The sequence below is a fragment of the Varroa destructor genome, unplaced genomic scaffold (genome assembly GCF_002443255.2).
Source record: "Varroa destructor unplaced genomic scaffold, Vdes_3.0 BEIS01000002.1, whole genome shotgun sequence".
In the NCBI taxonomy this organism is placed as follows: Eukaryota; Metazoa; Arthropoda; class Arachnida; order Mesostigmata; family Varroidae; genus Varroa; species Varroa destructor.
The window spans coordinates 816229-841138 of NW_019211455.1; the positions used below are offsets into that span (position 1 = coordinate 816229).

Below are 24910 nucleotides of genomic sequence, written 5' to 3' on the forward strand. Positions count from 1 at the left end.
TGAACCACTTTGTTTACATTTCGTCTGCTACTTCATGCGACGGGACCACTGTCACGCAGTTCATTCGCACGAGTCTTGTCATTAGCCGAGACGTATTACGTGTATATATATATTCCAACCATAAAATGGCCATAAAAATAAAGCATATGTATTTATAAGGACCTAGGATGTTTTTCCTTCTTTGGCCACAGTTGTTCGCATGAGCGGGTTTTTTTTTTCAAACGTCTTCTGTAACGAAGGTACGGCATGTAAAATTTCACATATCTCTACATTAACATCCTTCCGCTATATACAGTTATGTTAATAACCTCTAAAACAATACTTTTGAGGTGCATAGGGGGTAATCATTTGTTGGCATGTATGGCTTCCGTAAAATCTGACTATTTAGAAACGCCCATTGTGCAACGTAGCATAGTAGTTTCTATGCTATTAAACCCGTTATCGAACAAGGCCACATGTTGAGCCAAAATAAAATCGGCACACAGAATATACACGGAAGTAAGTCATCGTAGTGATACAGTCAGCTTGGTCACGATAGAAGCCCTATTAATCGATTGGTCGAAATATTACCGTTCAGTTACTAAACATTTTACATCGACTATTGCTATTACGTCTTTAAACATAGATGTCGTACGATTCGTCGGTGCAGACTCCCGAAAAAACTTCTGATCTATTTCGACCCTTCGCTTAGGTACCGCTAAAGCAGGTGATGATAATCAGACCGGCCGACATCGTATCAGAGGCAAGATATAGGGTCAAAGAGAATGAATGAGAATAGTTTCCAAATTCAATTTCCGGAGTATCACAGCATGATATGCAATAACAGCAGCAGCGGTCTTACATCCCTAGCCAAGCTGTTATGCAGAAGCTATCTCGCCGTATGTCGGTTTAGAGACTAAGGAACCAGCTAAAGAATCCCTATAGTCTTCAAATCATCACGATGCTAACGTGATCGTGGGTCTGAATGAAATAACGTTCTATTGTATTGCGATGCCATGCCCTATCAGTAACCATTGCTGAGACATCAGCTCGTTCGTTGTTCCAACTTCTATAGCAACAAACTATGACTGGGTTTGAGAGTGGCGCTATTCGCCGTTAGTTTTTTTTCAAATATTATTTCCTTAGAGGAACTTAAACGTAGTACCGTAATGCGGGCGGAAACGAGATGGGTTCGTCTGGTTTGGACTCACCTAACTTAAGTAATGGAGGATAGCTGATGATTATTAATGATTATTTCTGTTTATAGCGTCCTTTCTCTAGTTACCTTATTCGATGATATTATCTATACGCCTTGCGTTATACAAGGCTGTTGTCCTTGTTTTGTCAGAATCATAAAGTTAAACTTTAAACTCCGATTCGAAGTATGTGTAGGTCCGGTCGCACAAGATCGAGTTTTCATCACTTTGAATTAGTCTCTACTGCCGAAATAAAAAAAAAAAGTTGTCGAAGAAGTGGCTGTGGTTTGTAGGACAAGGACTTTATAGCTGAGAATATATTGCTAAAAAGTCCAAAAGTAGCATTCTCGACTAAAAGATCGCGCACTCCACTTGACTTTTCAAATTTGACGAGGATTGCCTTAAGCCATTTTTAAAGAAAAATAATTGTTGGATGAACCAATATTTTTTAGCTAAGAGCCCTCGCCGTACGCGGAACCAATTTCCTGAGTTACTTCCGTAGCTTTTTTGATATCAACAGGCAGGTCGGGGTCGTAAATTCACTTCTTTATTCCTCCCATAGCCATCTTTTTTTTTTTACCGATTTTAGTAGATCGAACAAAACGATGAGCGCAGTATTGTGGACCAAAAGGGGTTTGCCGGTGATTTATAGCATTTGATTAACAGCAAATAAAGAAAAGAAAAAACACTAAAAAGACCAAGGAATAGAAGGAAGGAATACTTCATTGTAGTCTTAATAACTAATGTTGTGAGAAGTCGAAAAGATAGAATGATATTCGGTATAGCCAATACGGCAGTAATTAACTAGTTTAGAAAGCAGATATTAATCACCAGTCGATTTACTCTGAGTGTAATGTACTGCTCTTTGGAATAAGTGCACCGCATCGGAAAACAATATTTAATAATTTAGCATATATATATATATATATATATATATATATATATATATATATATATATTGAGGCCATTTTATGACGAGACCATTAGTATACGAGTCGGACTTATTACTTTGAAAACTGAAGAATGGTGTTATAGCCCTGTCGCTGTTGCCGGATAGAATGACAGCCATTTACCAACGAAGCGTTCTTTTATGACTCATGTTTTTGCTTCGGTAAGCACTGAAACTCTCCGAACCAACAGCCAGTAATCGCCGATTTGAGCGGTTGAAGCTAATGTCCCTAATCGGAACTGACCTTTCTGAGCTTAATGATTTCCGAGAAATGAGATGGTGTTGAATTCTATGGGTCGGCGTCATTTTAGTCTTCGTAACCTCCAGTCAGTTTATCAGTCACTTGTTTTTGTTAAGATAGATTGCTACAGATTAGCGGGAAAATGCAGCCTGAGGCATACCAGTAGCTATACCTGCCTCATACTAGAGAAAATAGCTTTTTTGATTGGTTGTAACAAGTTGTAAATAAAGTCTATTTTTTTTTTTAGCTTTAGATGTTAGGGTCGCAGAACGCTTCACAGATGAGCTTAAGGCAAATCGATAAAAACACCTATCGCCCCGTGTTCTGCGACTCATTTACCTCCAAACAGCCCTACGTCAGCATAGCGAAAAACAGAACCCTCTGCTCGTTATTATACATGCACCGTGTCTTTGCTTGTTGTACTCTTATAGACATATCATAAGTTCTAGCAAAAATCCTAGTAGCTAGTCAGTTCCGCTACGCTAGAAATACACACGGGGTAACAGCAAGTTATGAATTTGATTAAAAGAGATGATATTTTATTATAAAGGGCGGACAGGAGTAATCAAGATAGCCATATCTAATAAGCTCTCCCCTATTTCGATACAGAACAACACTGCTATTAACACTGCGCTACGAGCACATATGTTATGCTGCATGTTTGCGTCTAATATAAAAAAAAAAGATATAATGAGGGTCACGGGATTAAAAGGCGATCGATCTGTTTGCAGTGAGGACCTGAAACAGTAATCAGTCGTTTCATGCAAGCTGTTGCTCTATGGTCATAGCAACGTGATTATTGTCATCGGAAACGGTGTTTAAGAAAAATTGGCCTTAGAATGTAAAACAAAGTTAACTTCGCGGTAAGGTCTGAGCGATTACGTGCTCACAGGGGCAGGACACCGGCACGACAATTACGGTAAAGGCTCCGCCACTGAGCGGGTCCAAGTAAGACAAAAATAATCATCGTCAAGCAATTTTCACAATATAAACAGGCGGAAACTGAGAGGACTCCAACAAATAGATATCGAGTGACTTTCTGTCTGTTTTCATTAGACACATCTTTACAATAAAAAAAACATTATATATATACACACATCAATGGAAGGATCGATAGGCTGCTTTGTTATCGATTTAACTGATTTGATATTACATTCAAACTAATTTAAACTATATAATACATATATATCCGCGCTGCTATTTTACCTAACCTATTACCCTTCTGTAATTATTTCAACAACGTGTTTGCCAAAGGCTCAGCTAGCTCTTCATTTGCGCCTGGCGATACGCTGGCTTTTGGTACATTTCTATAATGTAGATACGGGGCTCTAAGTTTTAAGTGATTCCCTTGTTTTCGAAACGCATGTAAATAAGGTGGGCCGTCGGCCTTCCTTTAAGAATGTACGTGAATCAGTAAGGGCTTTGGCCGACTTTTAATAAGTTCTGCCATTGACAAGCTCACCAAACCTATTGATTTCGTCATTGGAACACTAGTAAGTTTGTTCTGTTGTAGAAAAATAATTACACCTTTTATGGTAAATTAAGATCCTTCTTGGTCATAATCGAAGTTTTTGCTTCGCTCTCTTATAACAAATAGCTATATTTTCTGCTAAATAAAGATAAATCTATTGGAATATTAAAAAAGTATTGATTGTTTACCTAGCTAGAGGGCCTTAAGATCATGCATCTCGGGCAATATCGGTCGCGTCGGATCGGCATCTTTGGTGGTATTTGAAAGCTGAGGTCTGGCAACAACGAACGCGCTCAAATCGTTGCGATACGTCTGTTCAAATTGTGCCTTAAAGATGAGCGAAATTTTTATAAAAATCCGTTGCATTTTAAGATTTAATTACGATAAAGACCAAATGCCGCGTAGGCTCATTAAAAAAAAAACTTGCTGTTTATGGTTACCAAGGTATTTAAGAGTATCGAATAAGATATTGTCCTGCCAATCTACAACACGTTTTACATTAACGAGGGTTCTTTCAGTAAGAATTGTTTCGGTATCTGGTCTAAAGCGAGGCCGTATTATATTACGAAATATTACCGTTATAGAAAAAGAATGGATTGTTTTATAGCGCGACGGGTTTCAGGTCCCTTTTTACTTTAGGTAACTTGGGTCGCGTCGAGTCGGCGTTGGCGTCATCATCGTTTGGCAGTAGTAAATGTGCTAAAATGTTGCCCAGATTTCAAACAGCGCGCCTTCAAAATGTGTGAAATTCGATAAAAAAAAATTGCTATAATTACAATTTTTTCACGATAAAGGCACACATCCTGCCAAGGCTCATAAAAAGTTCCTGTTGTTGTCCTATGGTCAATCCTATGGCATCGTTGGTAGAAACGGCTCAAGGATAGTTCTGTCGTTATCGTTCTAGAAATTCTAATGTAAAAATGATCCATCATAGGTGTTAATTAACTGCAGAGAAAGTTGACGAGGTTACTACAAAAGGTGAGCAAGATCAACATGTGATCGTGACATTGTCAAGGATTCAAACATTCAACACCGAACAATCATAAGTAATAACTTCAAGAGAAACAAGCTCGATGTTTAGGTGGCACATACATACAAAGCACTATATTCGATCGTATCTCGATTTGTAGAAACGCAGCAAGATCGAGCTATTTATATAACAGTTGGCTGCAGCCGATTAAAAGTAGATTACATACGACAATGATGGGCAAATAACAAAATTTTTAAAAATATGCTCCGAAATCGGTTGCAAAGCCCAGACTGATTCTATGTATTTGGTGGGGTTTGAAAAGAATCGTACATTCTAGGAAGCTGCCCCCTGACAAAATAATCTATTGGGATCTCTACTGCCGGTAACTAGAAGTAGTAAATAAGTCGACCAAAGATGTAGGCACTTAGTTTATTTCTCTAGTTCAATGTAGATTCTGTAGGTTGGACATGACCAATATTCAAAGGCTTTTTATCTATATTTCTTCCATACGTCACCCAAACTTCAGGGTTACTATATTTTGTAAATTTCTTTTGATGGTAAATATGTATCTCTGTATAATTTTGGGTTTTGTTTATGAAACTAATTCAATTTTTGAAGCGGTGTGCTGTTTTTTTGTCATGAAAATCAACATTACATTAGTCGCTTTAATTCCTCAATTGACATTTCTTAGAAATTCCCTTGAACCTTGGTTTTCGTTAGTTACGCCCAAAAATACAAATTTTAGATATATAGGTATACATATTGCATATTTATTGAGTTCGTCGAGATCTGTCGAGAGAGAAACCTGCCTTCGCATAGGGCACCATGCTAAGTTTTCAATTCTCAAAGGGCATTTTCGACCTGAAAGCTGAGCTTCAATTGAAGAACATACATTTGAATTTCGACCTAGATCTCGATGTGAAAAAATCATCATCCCAGCGTCATCTATGTTAAAAAGCTATACCATTCGGTTTTTGGCCCTATCTGCGTCGAAGCATCGATTTTAATGATAGGAAGATGTATTTCATTTGTACACAACTTATCAAGATCTATCGACTGGCATCGGCAAAGTTATAGAAAAAAAATGTTTTCGATATCTTCCGGAACGTCTTTAAAAGTTTGAAAAAACCATAACACTCATAGCAGCTACTACCACTTTTCGCTTGCGACTTATTCGAAATTCGTTCAAAAAGCACTCAAAAGTAACACGGAAAGCATTTTTACCGCATTGTTACATGGGCTAAACCACCCTCTCAATGGGTTTTTGACCACGTTCACGCCGAAGTGTCCACTTCACTGAGTGACTGAGCTCGTTGAGATCTGTCGACTGGTGCCCAGAAAAAAGCCCGCTTATAAAATGCCATGTGAAGCCCCTCATTTCCTGGGCACTCTCGACCTGAAAGCTGACATTTGGGTATATAGAAACATGGACCGCATTTTGATTCGGTTCGGCGAAAACTCTCGATTGGTATCGAGAACGATCCCCTATATAAATCTTGATTTAAACATCCTGCTACCATTTTGTCGGTAAAAAACATTCCAATAAGAAGCCTATCAAGAGATAGTCTACATCAGCCTCCACAACTTTTCCATAGACATGTATAGGAGGATCCTGCAAACAAAACAGTCCATTTTCCCAAATAACATAACGCTACATGGGAATAAAAATAGATTTCTCGGCAGCAAGGTATTCGTCGAGTTGGCTCCATTCATAAGCATGCAACAATGTGCCGGTTAGTAGACTCGCGATCAGTTCGGTCTGGCTCCTTTGATGGGCCGATTTGGGTTGAATAAACAAACAAACAGATACAGAGTTTTAGTATTAGGTTGAACAGACCCATATATTTTGCCTCGCGCCCGTCTTGTACTGACTGTTTAAACTAATCTGATTGGTTCACTTAGACTAACGAAAATTATGGGTTGAGTACGCATGAACAATTATCCCATTGCCATTACCTTGCTCCACTCGTCCTGTCGCCATTTTGCAGTTATCTCTATAGCCTATTCTAACCTGTCTGCGGTGAGGTATGTCTCGATCGTGATATGTTGGCTTTCGGGACAGTTCTACAACATAGTTACAATGTGTTTTTTTTTGTGTTGGCTGATTGAATCTGTTTTCGGAACGCACGTGGACAGGGTCGGCCATTGGCCCACCTCTGAGGGACACAAACGAATGAAGTTGGCCTTCGGCCGACTTTTAATGAATGTTGCCATTGGTGAAGTCGGTCAACCCACCGATCGATTCTGTTCCTACGACGTCATAGAGGCTTGAAGGTTTTTTTTATAAATTTCCTTTTGTAGTGCGTAGGTAGGCATTTCCCTAAATGAAGATATATGTATTTGAGTCTATATGTTTCGTCTTTGAGGGTTGAAGAAGACTTGAAGGTTTTATTTTTTCTAAATTGAAGAGAGATATAATAAACGTCACGTTTGTTACATAATTTTTTTGCTAAAAATTAATTTGTTATATTGAAAAACGAGTACGATTAATAAGGATTCAGCAAGTTTCGCTTCAAGGCATACGTGTATGTGTTGCATTTTCGTTCAATTCATCGAGGTCTGTCTATAAATTGGTATCAAGAAAAATTTTCCCCACGTAAAAAACTATATAGAAGATATTACGTTTCAGACAGCATTTTTAACCCGAACTGAGATTTAAGCAAATAGATACAGACTGCATTTCGTCGAAAGTTTTCGATTGGTACCAACAAACACCTGCCCTGCATAGACTTCCATGCAAAAAAAGAAACTGGCATATCCGCTTTTTTCACGTTGAAATACCAAGTTATATTCGATAAAAATGCGGAACTCGTTAAAATCAATCGATTGGTAGAAAAACTGTATTCGATATTTTTTTATTTACCTGAGAAAACTCTTTATTTTTTTTTAAACGCGTTCGCGTCCAATTGACGCTTATCAAAGACTCGCTTGAAGGGCAGTTCGAGACGCATTTTCATCTTACTGTAACGTGAATAGGATAGGCTCCTCAATAGGTTTTTGACCATCTTTACGCCGAACTATTCATTTTAGGTAAAGGAAAATATCCAGTATTTTGACTTGGTTCGGTGAGAGCTTTCAGTTGATGTTAAAAACGACCTTTTTTACATTGAACATTAGCACTTAGTTTTTGGCCTTTGGGAATATTTTCAACGTTAAAATGGAGATTTAGTTGTAGAGATATTTATTGCATTCTTACTCAGCTCGGCGAGAGGTTTCAATCTGTATCAAGATATGCCCTCTTTCTATAGACCTTTATGTAAATATTCGGCTAGCATTTTGTCAATCGATAAAAAAAATAGATGAAAATCCTACCATAATATAGCTCACTTCAGCTCTTACAACTTGTTTTTTTTTCTCTTAAATAACGGCCTAAAATAGATTAAGATTTATCCAATTCAACTACATCAAAGGGCCAATTTTGGTCAGGCAGGTAAAGAAACAAATAAAAAGATACAGAGTAATGTACATACATAACAATTTTCTTGGTTTAACTTGATTGATCGGGCTGATGGTAAACCAGTGGTTTCAGCCTATAAAAAAAATTTAGAATACAGTTATCGATAAGTTGGTCGAATACTTGTTAATCCTACATCTTCATCTCAAAAAGATAGTTACGCCTTACTGGACTAATCGGTAGACCTGTCGCTAACCTATTACATTAATTTAAACAAATGAAGTATACTGTACATAACCCCCGATGTCAATGTTTCTACTATAATTATCAAGTCATCGCCTTATAGCGTTTTTCGTGATTTCGTCTTGCTTTGTTTAGGCATTTACGTTAGAATAGAAGGAAACTATTGTTTAAACCGCTTTTCAATCTTTGATTCAGTCCTGATATCGGACAAACAGAGGGTCTAGTCAGCTTAGGCTTGCCGACAAACGAGGGTAACTATCTTTTACAAAGGATGATATTCACATACATCCGTCGTAACTGGTGACGAATGTTTTTAGCTTCAAACCGAGCAACGATCTTGCTCTGAAGGTAATAGACAGCCTGCTAAAGGACTCTGGAACTGGTTCGTTACGACCTAGTTCGTTAATTGTTCGAGTTACCAATTGATTAACTGTCTCTGAACCCAGATACAATTAAGAAGAAATGAATGTGAAGTAACCGCCATTTTTACAAACGCGTTCAGTAGCTCAGGCCCTAAATAGAAATGCAACTATCGCAATATATAGAATTTGAGGTGATATTAATTAATTCGCGAGTTAGTAGTACCATAGTAGAAATAAAAAGAAACGGTTCAAATACCAGGATTTGAAAAGAGACGACTTTCAATGCTTAATTGTAGGCAGATGAATAATCTTCCTACAGCCTAATTTTACCTTTGCCAATTTTCGACAGCGTTTTGCAGGCGTAATTCAAAATCAATTTTGTTTATCCATCCCAAATAATGTGAGCCTAGAAAAAACGCAGCCGTAATTACTCAGGTGTAACGCTAACTGTTTCCTAAGCAGTTTTATCTACCTCAAATATGACTTGCCTGTGCTTGATAATGAAGCACAAAATCGTCGCTGTCGCCGGGGCCGCCGCCGCCGCCGCCGTCGTCATTACCACCGTCATTGTTATTTATAGTTACCATTATCGTCGTTATAACGGACGTCGAAAAGCGTTTGTGCGTGTAATCAATAATGTGAGCTCGGTTTCAACAATGGTACAACCCCTTCCTCGTATCGTTTGCTTAACAGAACCTCGACGCATCGCTTCTATAAATAAAATCTACTACACAAGCGACCGCTTTCGCTGCTGCTACTGTGACTTGTGTCCAGTGATACTATTGACAGAAGCATGGAAAGGAAAAAAAAGATAGAAAAGCCACATTAACTGCTAGTCTATTGCAACGGTACGGACACACAAATCATCCCAACGTTGTCATTGATACTGTATATGTCCACACTAGATCTTAGCCGGGATGGGTGCGATTTGGCGAAACATCTAGTGGCAATAGTTATTTTTTAGCATTAAATAAATGGCTTGCGAGCCATCCTGTACGCGCACACTCATCGGATCCGTCGGATCATCTGGTAGGCGAACAGGCAACCGGAAGACAAGCCTGGGCATGATAGCACGGCTTCTAATTGCCTGGCGAAGTCGTGTGCTTAAACTATATGCTCCAATAATCAGAATCTGTATGTAAAGCTACATAGAAGCGTCTGAAACAACTTTCGATTTGGTTTCATTCTTCGACCGAACCAAATCAGACCTGGAAAGAAAGCAGCCAACGAAACAGCCCGCCAAAAAGCCAAGTCGGATTCAATGCAAATACTAAACTATGCATCCCATAATAATTTGATTGCCTATCAAATATTACTCTACGTTCTGTCCGGGTCGGCCTTCGTCTCAAAATGTAGGTACGTCTTTTTCAAGACGTAATGAACGGTAATTGCAGCGAAAACCGAGAATATACTTCGGCGTATCATCGCGGTTACGTAGTCAGTACAATTATTTAGTATGTGATTCAAACACGGGGCAAATAAAAATCCCAGACTAAGATTTAGAGGAGGACGAAGTGCTTCTATCATAGTGGGTGTACGTCTGGACGAAACAGCCAAGCAGATATGTTTGCAGATAGGAAACTTCCTACCTGGCGTACCTACAGGGTCTTGTCTATGTTGTTCTTCAAATAAATATTTTAAGAAACAGTATTAACGTGTGTCTTCAAGGTAAAAGGAAAACAAAGCACAAAACGCTCGTCGGCTGCCACAACGTTATCGAATTGATTTGTGGATATTGGCGCCAATGTCATACTGGAGTAACGAGTAAAGCCTAAGACGTAATGTGTAGGAATAGAGCTTTAATTATCATAGCGACGCAAATAGCTTTTCTTTTTACTTACCTATACAATTTTAAATGGATAACCGCTAATAATGCTGAAATTATTCGGTACCACCCGCCTTCTGCCCCCACAGCCCCCACCCCACACACTGTCGCTTGTACAGGAGACAGCTAATGTTACCGCCAAGCTGGTCAAGCAAAAACCCAATACAGAGATCATCGTTGCCCTAATAAGTGCTTTTACTTCATTAGGTTGAAGTTCATTGCGACGGCTAATTCAGCGAAAGGGGCGATTGAAGTTGCAGATTAAGATGGGACACAAGCTGAAAGCAAAGCAAAAAAATAGATATGTGCACCATTACTACATATTCTTGCTAAGGACTTAATAGTAGTTATTAATAATACCTTCGATTTTGTGAATGCCCCGCTATTAATGAAATGTTACTATTATTAATATAGCATAAACTAAGTCAATCAAAAGAACAAGAAGCCAAGCGATACACCTGCTCGCATGGCTGAGCCTGGAAGTAGCCGGCTGAAATTCAAGGAATCAGGCCAAATTAAACTGGGTTAACACAATGACAATTTGGTGTACTTATGCAAATTTATTTTTTGACCGACGGCACCGTGAAGCTTTTTGTTACCAAGAGCGCATTTAAGACCCCGCAACCGCAAAAAAAAACACGCTAATGTAAATCATACAAAAAAACAGTCGAATAAACTTAACATAATCGAGTTCAGTAGCAGATCTTTAAAGCTTCGATGACAAACTAAGCGACTTTCGCACAGTGCGAGCAAGAGGTTCCGATGGAAGAGATTTTATTGCCGGTAAAGGTTCTACTGGGGCAATAGGTATTGAAAGAGTTAACATCCAGAAAATTTACCGTACTCAATGGTTTAGACAGGTTGTATAAAGTACCCCACTTAGCAGAAATTCTAAGCAGTACAATGTAAAACTATAGCGGTAGTACAACTAACTGCTGGTGAGTCGATCCCAATATCCTCTATTCGAACCCAGACGATGACTCGATGTTTTCCCCTAAAAATTATCGAGTTAATAACAAGAGGCTACTATTTTATTTCATTTGTCAAGTATACGGTGTTATTCACCAATTGTGCCTATTCGTTTCAATGAATAGCCTTCGTGAGCTAGATCTGTTAATATGTTACCTCATGAGCTCTTTAGTCAGGACTATCAGGACTCTTGAATCTAATGGCTTCAATTTACCTAGCATGCGACATGAACCGATATGAGCTCTCTGTTAAAAATGGACCTAGCAAGAAGACAATTTAAGATTCATTAGGCGCGTGGATGATTTACAGAGGATCTACATACCGACATCTAAAGATCGTATGATTGCTCAGTTAGCTTCCTGGTAAAACTATTGCCATCAGATAAAATTTGATTATTAAGGACAAGTAAGAAAATGCTCTCCATGACGCTTTGGTGAGAAATAATGTTGCGAAACGTTAGGCCTAAGCCTTGCATTTTCTAGTTCCTATTTTACTTCAGATGTTACGTAACGTCTACAAGCGATGTTAAAAGGGTCAACAGTGAAACTGGTAACCCAGTCAGCTACCTATTGAGGTGTCGCTCGACCAAGTAATATGGTAGAATTACATTGACAACGGTACATTAACAGTTGGAAAAAAGGTGTGTTCGGTGAAAATAGAGAGAGACAATATAGAAAAATCATTATGACTATTACATTCAATTACAAAGATGGAGATGAAGTAGTATCGGACGTGGGTCGGTGGTGTGAAAATCAACGACCCTGAAGGCATCAAGCTTAATTAGATTAAGAACGCCTAAATCCTTAGGTAACGTATCTGATATTAAAAGGGCCCTTTGCTGTTACTGCAATGAAAGCCCCCCAAAAGCCAAATTATTGACGCTACTCTGAAGTCGCTTATACCATGCAGCACCATATACACATAAGTTTGTCAAATTAACTAAAGATAACAAAAGAGTATTTCCCAACGATTTCAATAAATCACGAGGCCACGAAAGCGACTCACGGCATGTTATTTTTTCTTAGTAATAGACACACAATAGAGAAACTAATATTTTAACCATCGCATAGAGGAATTCTATGAGTTTCTTCGCATTACATCAGACCCAGTCATGACGATTGAAAATAGTAGACAAAGTAGCTCCTATCGTCTGAGCACTATAAGGCGTGTCTCTCACCATATCACAGAAGTGTTTCAGTAAAAAGAAGACACAGTTTTTTTTATTCCTATTTTTACTAAAAACTTTTTCGGTAATTCGAAGAAGCCTATTAGTACTCGAATATAGCTTTGAGCTTAATTAACAATCGAAGCATTATAGATGCTGCGAGCCCAAATGTGCTGATTGCGTTTTTACCACTCGTGCACATCTTGATTTGTTTTTTGTTTATCTTCTTAGAACTATACGAATTGGACAAGTTTTCCAGCAGCAGAAATCTGTGCTCGTAGTAGCCAAGGCTGCTGCGGTGAGTTTACTGAAATGGACTTTTTGTTAAGAAGTGTTTCCTAAAACCAACTACCAAAGACAATATAGGTGGCCTAGGGGCCCTTGGCCTGCGAAACTGGACTGGAAGGGCTTTCAAAAACTACGGATATCACCAAATTCGATGCAGGTTAAATGGGAACAAAATACCGTCAGTCACAATGCTACCAAAAGTACCTCACGCTGTTATAATTGTAAAAAGGTGCGCAGAGGATCACCTGCAAATCTACGATTTCCTACAGCACGTTCTTCAGCCTAAACAAAATTCCCGCTGTTTACCCAAAGATTTACTAGCCTCGTCTTTAATACGTTGATTGCGAATCGACGTCAGGCCTAATTCACTACAAAGCTAATAATAATAACAACTATAACACACTTTATCAACACAAGGCCTAAAACCAAAATGTCACGAGGGGCAGTACGTGTTGAAAGACACGCTGTATCACGTAAAAGGTACGCTCGATTTCCACCAGCCTGAAGAATATATCGTACCGGTCGAAGAAGGTTTAAATTGGATTTGGATTAAGTGTAGCATAAAATGTATTTAAATCTAAATGTTTGAAATTTCCGGCCGTTTATGAGATCACCATCGATCGTGTGTGTCTCAGACGTTTGCACTTAGGAAATGGGAACGTCCCTACGTCAATGGCGAAAACACATTATTCGTGCCAGTTACTGTTAACGTATCGGGGCAGACAGCTGATTGTTGCTTCATCCACGATGAAAAGTACGTCGGGATACAGGGACTTGAAAATGTTAGTTGTATAAAAGCCCGCAAAAGCTATGAAAAAATCTTTAAAATATGTGTTAGATATAGATAAATAGCTAACTTCAAGTTGGGTCAGTTCCACTTTTTCTAAAAGTCCGCTGATTTTGTTTCTACGCGAATGATGAACTAGGTTAGCTTCTATCGTAACTGTCGCAAATAAACGCTTTACGCAAGGAACACCATTGGTAACTGTTTTAAAACAACTCTCAATTTAATGAGTGGCTCAATTCGAAATCTCAGTCTCAATTTCGAGTTACAAATAAACGAAAGTGACTTATATTTACCCTTAGAATCGTAGACCGACGATCCGTTAAAGCTGTCGGTAAACTGTGTGGAATTTAGGGTGTTTTTAATTCGATGAAATGGGGTGAAGTGGGGAGAAGCCAGTCACCACATTTACAAACATTTTAGTTAATTCTGATGTTTGAGGAAGCTAATTTAGGTATTGGGGTCGCCTTCGTATCATAGCATATGTTAATGGTTTAAGCTGATTCGTAACTTATTGACCCTCTAACGCTAAGTTAACCGTAATGCGAGATGTCTGTTTCGGGCAAAGGTTTTCCCTTGAGCCTCGATCTATCTTGGGGATAGTTGAAATAAAGGGAAATTGTGCCATAGCATCACCCGCGCAACCCAGGGAACACTTACTTAGCCCTGGCAGGTCACCTCAAGCCTGCTAAGGAAGCACGAAACGTGTTGTATTGCAAGAAGGTAAAGCTGTGAACGACGCCGGTCAAATACCGCCTATATTCATCTCCAGTCGCAAACGATTTGGCTGGACATTTGCGTCCATATGCGAAAGCGTATGAGGATGATGCTAACCATTTGCAGTTAAGATAGGTCAGACACAGGTGAACTCAAACGCGTTCTAGCTTCTTGATGGTTGGACAACAACACGAATGTCCAGTGACGACATAAAACTTCTTCTAAAATTATCCACACATACATAGACAATTGCATTTCGTTAATCAAAGGGAACAAAGGAATACGTTGTCGGGAAACGCTTTACCCACCAGTCAGCCGACGGACCTGATGATAATAAAATGGTCAATTGTGAACGCTGTACACCTTGCGTGCGTTCATTTTATAGCTAAATCTCATGAATATAAAGTAGGACATTGGATAGTGGTTGAGCTAGTAGTCGTAGTGCGGGATGCACCGGCGGCGATTCTGAGTTCGAGCGTATTTCCTATTTGCAGGCACAGAAGAGTGCACCTGCACTACAACGAAATGGGCTGTCCACTCGGGAAGGGCGAAGGACAGAAATTTTACACCTTTACTAGATGTAACGTTGCGGTCGGAATTGTAAGGTAGCGAGCCTAAGCAGCACGTAGGTACAGTTGGGTATGCATCTGCACGTTAAGCGAGACCGGCTAAGTTTATAGCAGATATTTGTAGGTAGCAATGATTGCTAATTGATCACTGACCAATGACTGAGCATCAACCACTTTCAAAAATATTTTCAGCTGTTTTTGTAAGGCTTCGCGTTGTACTGACAGCCGCAGCAACATTATGTCGGCTATTTTATGTTTAGATGAAAAACTTGGAACAGAATTGATGAGCCGGTAACAGTGGAGATTTCAACTATTTCAGTTGAAATACTACCCAAACGGTATATACAAAGGCATAAGTTAGTGGACTTCAAAGGTTTCTATTTGTATAACGTACCGTTATGTCGAACTCGATATTCTATAGAAATTTTCAGAGGGCCATATTGCCACTTTATCAACTGGGGAAGGTTGAGTGAGTAACTACGAGTTCATAAGATAATCCTCTATGTACAGCATTATACAATTCCCTACACGGTTCGTCGGAGATGAAAAGGAATCCTACCTGCAACAAATGTTAATTTCGACCCGGAAAGCTGGCGCTCCTATAATCTAAGCCATCAATTACGTTAAATTTAACCTTAAAGTGGCGACATTGTGCATAGCATGACCTAGGTGAGCTTAGACGACGAGCTATTTTCGTTGGCTAACATGTCATTGTTCACTATCTAATAATAGAATCCTGATTTCATCTTTGCTTGATGGATAGACGCAGATACGAATAGAGATTAGCTTTTTTATGTCTTCGAGCGGCTTGAAAGGCTTGGATGGCAAAGTTGGTATTTTTGAATCCACCTCCAACCTCATGTTCATGGGCTCGTCATAGAAATCTATGGCGTATTTAGCAGTCTGATTTGAACGCATGCGACATTCCCAATCAACAAATCTCTATCGGTAACATTCTCGTATTACCTGCAATTTTTACTTGCCATCAAAACCCAGAGAATATCGGCATCGCTCGTATTATCTAAGTGTAACATTACGGTTTGTTTACATCGTGCTTTTCCCACGTCTTGTGCCGTTTTGTATGAGAAAAATAATTAACCTTTCTAGTTTTGGTATATAGAAGCCATTCGTTTTGGTGTGCCTCTATGTGTGTGTGTTAGGCAGTCGTGTTCCTATATCTCTATCTGTGTATTTAGACCGCCATGTGAAGTATTTATTTAGCAGTAGGCAATGCATCAGTGATGGCAGACTGTCCGCATTTTCTGCTCGTCATCTAATCGAGGCAATTATTAGAAATGAGTGCTGGAAACCTAAAACTCTGTCAGGACCGCTGAATTGCTGGTTTGGCCGGACCGAGAAGTGTATGCATTGTGCACGAACAGACATCGGCGTCCTAAAAAGCCTAAAGAGTTTAATCAGTCCTGGTTGCCAAATGCATTCATTTGCACAGATTAAAAGAAAAGAACACTACCATTATTACAGCCCTACTAAAGTTACTTGATTTCGTGATTATTACTATGGATCACAATGACGCAGTATAATAACGCCGGTAAACACCTACACGGGAGTACTTCCCGTAATAAAGGATCACTTAGTATTTCTGCTTACGTATTCGACGACCGTTTGTTGTAAGCAGAATTTTTTGCTATCATGGCAAATAGTTGCTGACCTTTTAGCAAGGAAGTGCCTTCGCGGACATGAGCAAATGAAAGCTCCAAGAAACCTCTTCCTTATCAGATCTCAGAGATATATATGCAGGACAGCGACGAAGATCATTAGGGACCACTAAATTCAACTTCGATCGTCGTTTCTTTTGTCTTAGAAACAGACATTTGATAATAGGTAATGGCGACGCCAACAGCAGCAGCGGCAGCGGCAGCGGCAGCAATGAGTGATCAAAATGACCACTTCGTTGCCAAAGAACTGAAGTCTGGCATTATTTAAATTTTCAACATCTTTTCCCAGTCTATCGGGTGCCTAGAAAACCGGGTACCGCACATCCTTGTACAGAACAGCGGTATTTTGTGATTTCTCATACAGGCAAACAACGTAGTGTCAATCAGGCGACTTCAAATGACTTTCTCTTTTGCACCTTTACCATAGACGCAGTTTTTTTTTTAAATTTGCCCGCCAAATGAGAGATTAATTGTATTAAACGACAAAGGTACGTTCTTTGATCGCGTGTTATAACGTTTTTAGAACACAACGCAATTATGCAATGTTTGTATTGATTAATGTATAATTTAATATTGCTTTTGAACTGAACCCGAGGTGTGGTTAAACAGCCTAACACCAATGGCCGAGGTCGGCATAACAACTAGCGAAAGGGTTGGCTGATATATTATATTTGAAGTAATATCATCTATATAAGTATCTTGGAAATAAATTACTTTAGCAATTATGGCATGCTCGTGAGATATATGTCAAAACAAAGCACTTTTTATTGGCCTTATCGATATTCTCTTTGCAATAACTGTGAAAACCCGTCGTTGTTCCTGTTCAAGTTTCAGTATCCACAAACACTGCCGTTGAGCAATAATGTTCAAGGCTCCGCACGGAGCTGCCTAAAGTGACTGAACACAAGTAAGCAGGTGAATCCGCGTCACCAGCTCAATTTAGGACCATAGTAGGCTCTAGACGCTTGCACCGCGTGGAGTACTATTTCAGTAGTGGTCGGCCATCTAGGGTGCATCCTTCAGTGTCACACAGTCGCCGTGATGCATTTTGGCCTTTTACCAAAAATAACATTCCGATGTTTTCGGAGACCAATGACGCCAAGTCTTGTGCCAGTTTTGAGACCTACTCAGACCTACCACCTGACATTCCATATGAATCATTTCTTACAGGCAGCACTCTCTGACTGAATCTGAACTGTGGTAAAGGTGTGATCTGTGATTCTAGTCATGGTAACAAGAACATCTAACTGGTACACACCAGTTGTTACGAACGTTCAACTTCACAAATCTGAGTGATTTGTGGAAATATCAATGTTTTGAATAAAACTTTGAGACGAGTTCCTTTCAGGGCAGTGGCGAAGCTAAAGCGCACTACTTTCGAAATGCAAGTTCGAAAGTATCACTGGAACCGTTAGCAACTTCATGTCTATGACATGGATTAGCTAATAGGGGCTAGCATGAACAAATACGGTCTCCTAAATCTGAGTCTCGTGAAAGGTTTTGCAAGAAGGTTTATCTGAGATCACTTGCAACCGAAATATTTCGGATGTTACAGCATTACTTGCTTTACATGATTTTACTTGCTTAATCTGAATACCTTGAACTAGATGTAAAACTTCAGGAGCCGACATAGTATCCAACAGTAAAGGGCGAATTGCCCCTTTTCGTATAGCCATTCCTGGTATTACCTTTGGCAGAAGTCTCATATACGTGTCTGACACCATCTGAACCGGCGTTATCAATGATCTTTTTGATAGATCTGCCCGTTCGACATGTGAAGTTCACTTGTGCCTCGCTAAGCATGTCTAGGATTCAAAATATTTCAATCGGCACACGCTTTTTTGGCCCAGCTCCACCTAGCTTACTAATCTGTTTTTGCACGCAGGTTCCATTTTCATTTGACTGTCATCGGTACGTTATGCCCTTGTACTATTATTGGCTAGTATGTGTTCAAAGGATACACGTACCTTCAGTGACAAACTCACGTACGACCTAGTTTGCTAATATCCGTCATTTTAACTCGGTTCTAAGCTTTGATCAATTCATTCCAGTGATGTATAAAGTCTTCACGGAATAATGGTATACCGTACCGTTCTATACATCGCCCTATTCATTATGTTATTGTCACTGCGCGATTTTAGTACAGTTTCCAACGGCCTGTCGAACCCGTGTTAGGAAAGTGTTGCATTGTTTGAGTCAGAACAACGAAGATCATTGAGGCCCGTTAAGCGGGCGGGTCATTTCCTTAACGGGAATGCGGCTTCCCTCGCCTTCGATTCCTATGCGGGTTCCACTTTCGCTAGGTAATACAACCCCCACAACGAACATCAGCAAGGCCAGATCCGAAATTCCACCCCAAGACGATGGCACGCCCTTACCTTATGGAACATCACCATTCAACACGACTGGTGCGCAGAAGCCTCGTAAGTTTCGTGTGTTTACCCGGTCGTCTCTATATAGCGAGACGGCCAGCACCTCAGAGTCGATAACAGCAGCGGTGCCAGCTGCGTTGAACGCGACGGTGAACACAGGTAACCCGGGCGTTGCGCGGACTCCGTCGCTGCAGGGTGACTCGTTTTTGGCGAAACACGCTGGCCCTTCTGTGAACACGGCGAATGTGCGGAGGGCTCCAAGACTCCCTGTCCTAGAAAACGTCCACCAGATGGCGTATCTCCTCGATGTGATTGATAATATACCACCGTCGCTTTCCGTACTGGAGCCTACGAGGCTACGGTCAGTTGATCAGCAAAGCGATATGGAGGAACTGGATTGACCGGCTGATGGAAAACGCGGCGACGTTACCAAAATGAAAGGTTTCCCTCATCACTGACCATAGCCAACTGCTGCTCAGACGGGATATCTTCCTAATTAAATAACTACAAAATAACAAAAGTTTAATTTCTCTGGCGGCGTAGTTTATATTATTAGAGATTTTATTAATAACACAAAGACCGCAACACTGAATATCAACTGTGTATGGTGGCCCTCAGAATGGTTATATCGGATAGCGAAATCGGTACCGCACTAATAATGGGTAATCACTATAAATATTGATGCCCGCTAAAAACAAATATGGTTACAATCGTTTCTTTATTTGGTGATGACAGACGACAGGTTCAGGTTGAAGTTGTTTTAGATTTTAGCTATACTAGGATAGGCACATAAATACGGATGCATGCTAACGTGTGCGGTGTTCATTTAAATCTGTTGACAACCTCACAATGCCAACAATAACCTAGTTGTGCCCATTTTGATTTTTGATTAAGGGTTAACTTCGGTATGATCATTAAAAGTCGTGGTGGTCATAGAAATTGACGGAATCTTTCAGCACTATTTGATTTTAAATAATCATTTTGTTATTATAGAGGATGGCATGCAGGTGATGAGAATACGCTTAACTCAGAAGAGTCATTAACAGACAGACTGAAGCATTTGCCCGCTGTTCTCTTTTTAATTGAGCCCTTCCAATAAAAATGGATGACTACAATCTATATATATATATATATAAGTAATAAAAGTGGCCAAAAGTTTCTCTGTAGGTAAGTGTATTCTTTTTACCACAAGCCCTGCTACTGTCATATAGCGATGCTTCAGAGGCCTATTCGGAAGAACAAACCAAGATTGCTATACGAATCCTCAATTTTTGCGCATTGAAGTGTCAGCGACTACTATATAAATTCCATCAGTTAGCAAGTGCACACGCTTCATTTTCACCATGAAGTAACCAAACGCAGGTTGATTAAGACCGACCCGACGGAATAGGTGAAACTGATTGGCTTGCATAGATCAATGCAGATGGCCATTTCTGCTAATATATATCCTATGGGACTAGAAATCAATATATGGTGTGAATAAAAGGGGAACAATAGTAAAAACTAAGAAAAAAGGGTTTAGGTCATACGATTGTAGGTAAGTTTCAGCAGTAGTAGAACATTTTATAATTAGTATCCTCAGTTTAGTCTATCTCTGTTTAAGCTTTAAATGCCCACTTTGCCCTAAAGTATATCTGTGCATGAGCGGAATTTCCACTACTCAAGAATCTCTACCGATTCGTATTGGTAGGAATCAACTCACTTTTAGGAAAGACGTGAATACTTGTTACAACGCATGACTCGCCAAATGCTTACTGTATTATATAATCGTCGCCGTGTCAATGCAGGAACCTGATAACTTAATTTAGAAGTTCCTGCATTAACACGTCGGATAAAGAGGATCGAGGCAAACGCAGCCTTGTTGGCCGTTAAATCTACTACGATGCCATCGAAATAAGAGGGGAATAAATATAACAATTTCTAATTCGCATTTTTATACTGGAAACAAAAAAAAAAAACGGGATCGGAGTGAAATACCGAGTGTTTACATTGTCGCATCCTTCTTAAATATGGATTAATAATGGAAAAATAGTTTTTCTCCAATTAGCTTGAATTGTTCCTTCACTAACCTTAAGGCGTACTGAAGAACACACCACCCAATGACACAATGTTTTTAATAAATGGAAACAATCTGCTAGGAGCCTTGAAAAACGACAACATTTTTACAGTGTGTTTAACTATCTCATTGCGTTTGTCATTATTTTAACTGTTTAGCGACCTTTCATTAATGCAAATTAATCTAACTTTTCATTCATAAACCGCGTTATTGGGATCCCGGAACCATTTTGTTGCTGTTCCTGCTGATAGTTCTCGAAAATGAAAATTTGATTTTGAAAAGAAGGAAAACCCTTGCCCCTTCCGAATAAATGCCTGAAACCATTAGTAAAGTACACGAACCTCTTTTCCTTAAGTATAAGATATTCCGAAGGGGTTGTATTTCACGTTATGGTACTATACGACGGAGGCACACAGCTCGAATGACCACTCTCCTAAGATAATAATCCACGAATGCGTATTAGCCGGGGTTATTTTTCTGCAGGTATGTTTCCTCCCTTTCTCCCTACCTATTCAAGAGCCAGCAGCGGTACAAGCACCTTCGTATTTGCGAATGTATGCAGCTCTGTGTACGTACATAGATGTTTGCTTAAATAGAAATGTGTTGATACATTCGTTGAACAGCTAGCTGTATAATGCTTGTTTAATATATTATGGCCTCGAGGGTGCGTTTTTAAGAGAGTTCATAGAAAGGCCGAATTTACTCCGGCCGCTAGCTTTGCGAAGCAAGTTCGTCACCTTTGAAGTCACTCGCTACTATCGTGACGGCAGTTTCCGATACGCGGCCGAGACACGAGCAAAGTAGGCAGATGGCTTCAGAACACGGAGTTGAAATCTTTTCAGATCGAGTTCGCTCGAGCACAATTAGTAGCAGCGAGTAGAAAACTCGTTTACCTTGTATATGCTTGAAATCGCTTGGTAATACATCATATGATATCGATAAGCTAGAAGGTAAAGCAAGGGTTACTGAGGGTGCATGCGTTTTTCGCTGACCAGTGATTAAGGATGTGACAGGTCCGTAGCGCATTGCACCTAGCATATTGAAGTTAATAAGGACACGCATCGAAGCCTCTAAAAAGGGATATTCGTCAGCAGATATTTGCGTTAGATAGCTACATTCATGAGAAAATGAGAGAGTGTTACGTTATTGAACCTTTTACTGTTACAACCTTATTGAATGTTAGATCACTATTGTTCGTACAGGTTATTGAGCGCATCTATGCACAAAGGGTGGAACTGCAATACAATCAGAGTCTAAGACAAATGTTCGAAGTGAGTCGAAGCTCGGTAAAAAGTTCATCTATGTTACCACTGCTAGCAGAGTGCACAGTGGAATTGGCAGGGAAATCCCTCGTTTCGTATTTGGGAATGCCCTTTGCATTATACTATACAATTTTTGTGGCGTCGGCGGCATCCAGCGTTACGTTTTTATTTTGAAGACACCATATTTCTTCTCTAACATTCTGAATTATATCGTAAGTTGAACAGAGAGCGTATTGTTGTGCCCACTTATAATATACTTCAAATTGCGTAGCATGCTGACTAGTCCCTCTAAAAAGCTCGAATAATGACCAACTTCTTCTGTAAAATACGTTAAAGATTCCCAGTCCTGCCGAAAATACCTTACGAAACGTTTCAACGGAATAAAAACATCTTCAAATGGTAATATTCTTTTATGTTTATTGCTTGCCGCATAATGCTTGCGTCCTTGTCCCTCTTTCCGTTTGCGCAAACTCGTATGGCCTGCTTCACCGCCTGTTGGTTTGCAAATTGAAACAAATACTAATAAAAGCATTACCTTGTTGGGCACTTCCGATGCAATCCGAAGCCCGTCTGTCCCTGCGACCTCAATAGATTTTTTCGTGTCCCTTTGATCTAATGCGTAAAACTAAATCATAAATAAGTCAAAGACACAAATACCCAGTCATCTACCACAGGCAAGAAAGGTTTCGTTTCGAACACCAAAATTATTCTATCGAAATCGGGCTACACAGTTTTTACAGTTTTGGCGTTGGTTTTATTTTTATCCGGCCGGGGAGCGAGTCTTACTCGTGCGTCAGGCCATCCGATACTTTCTAACATGTGTGTAATTGGCATTCGCGTCTCGGCAAACTCGGACCGGACCAAGACTCCAGATTGTGCTCTCGCCTTCGTATACGAAAACCTAGGTTTTAATAATAATAACACTAATAGTAACAAAGCTGCGGGTCGTGCCCTGTCACTTACGGTTATCCTGTCCTGCTCCCTGCCTATAGGTCTTGTTTGTGTCCTTCGTGGAACCAAGCCGAGGTAGGACAGAAAAGCAGATTCCGAAAAAGCTTAAGTCTCCCTGCTAGCCTTCCTTGCTGGTTGCCTTCTTGGTCGACTGGCCAGTTTGTGCCACAGAAATTACTCTCACTCGTGTGGTCTCTGGTCACGTTATCGTACGGGCAGGCACCCGTGTTCCCAGTATTCCCTCGCCTCACCTTCCAATTCGCATAGGATTGTAAGTCTATAGGACTCCTCCCGTGGACAACAATAGCGATCGTACTAGTGGTCACCGCAATGGCGGCGGGGAATGTTACCCGCAGAAAATTCACACGGACACACAATGCTTATTAATATTTATGGAAAATCGTTATTAATATTTATAGAGTGCAGCGTCTGTCTGCCTCCTGCCCTTTATCCTTCTTCTCTGAGCACTTCGCCTCCTTTTACCCCTCGGTCGATGTAAGTTAGACACCCTGAATGATGCGCAGTTCTACTAGAAGTCTGTGACATCACCTTAACAGACGGTGCGGATCCATTGGCGAAGACCACGTGAAAGGCGCCTTCAAGCAAAGGCTCGATCCTTGTATCGACTGCACGTACAGCTGTAGCCTGCAATTGTCGTGCTGCGAGTGTGATCGCTGTTGTTGTTTCTACTACTACTGCTGCTGCTATGGTAATCCTTGGCGCGATTTCTATTCGTGGGGACAGATCCAAAGATAACCAATCTGACGTTTCAGAGAAGTGAACGCCCACCTGAAGCTACCATCGAAGTATCCTCGCGCAAGGGATACTAATTAAAAAAAAAAGACACAAACTCATACACAAATGCATATGCGTATATCGGTGTATAATGATATAGTTCAGTAGCTGTTGGCGCGAACTGACCGAATTTAAACCGATCTTAGCCATTTCTATTGATCCTATTGGAAATATGTCTCGTACACATTTGAAATCTTCAATCTACAACCATAGGTATCTGCTATGCGCTATTGGCGGATGTAGGTCCACATACAATTATATATATATATAACGCTTAGTCTCGCTTATCATCTGTACCATATGGCAGAGGTTCCCGTGAGCCAACCGTTTGTCCGACAACATTACATAACCTCGAAATAGGTAGAAAGTGACGCAAAGAGAAGGACAGATTGTGGAAAGGAGGCGATCCGAAAATTACGAGGCTGACTCGGTAACAGTAGAACGATGTCAGGTAGTAGAGAATAGAGCGCGACTACAGCCTGTCACTATATACTGCCTAGCTCTCTTCCGCCAACAATTCCTCGTGGCAACCTCCACCGTAGGCTTCCACCAGTGCGCGGTACCGAGATAAGTCCTCGTACCAGTTGTAGCGGCGCCTATCGCAAATGGCCTGTTGGTAACGTGGCTAAGTGCTCACACAAATATTCATCATTAGGGCAGAATATCTGATTCGAAT

At 40.2% G+C, this 24910-nt stretch overlaps 1 protein-coding gene across 9 annotated transcripts in view; it reads right to left on the bottom strand.

The window, feature by feature from the left end:
* Nucleotides 1–5221: 5221 nt before the first annotated feature.
* Nucleotides 5222–24910, bottom strand: part of LOC111245463 (uncharacterized) — a 96486-nt gene continuing 76797 nt past the window's right edge. For 3 of the 9 annotated variants that reach the window (XR_015320455.1, XR_015320453.1, XM_086979336.1), the window contains 2 exons: nucleotides 23452–23690; nucleotides 22381–22980 (listed from right to left, as the gene is read on the bottom strand). Coding sequence is in view for 1 of the 9 variants with exons in the window: in XM_086979336.1 (XP_086835462.1) it covers nucleotides 23475–23690 (216 nt within the window). In the remaining 8 variants the exon portion in view is untranslated. Of the gene's footprint in view, nucleotides 10909–22380; nucleotides 22981–23451; nucleotides 24266–24910 lie in introns of those variants that run through there. The other 6 variants (XM_086979337.1, XM_086979338.1, XR_002671350.2 and 3 more) reach the window with 4 other exon arrangements.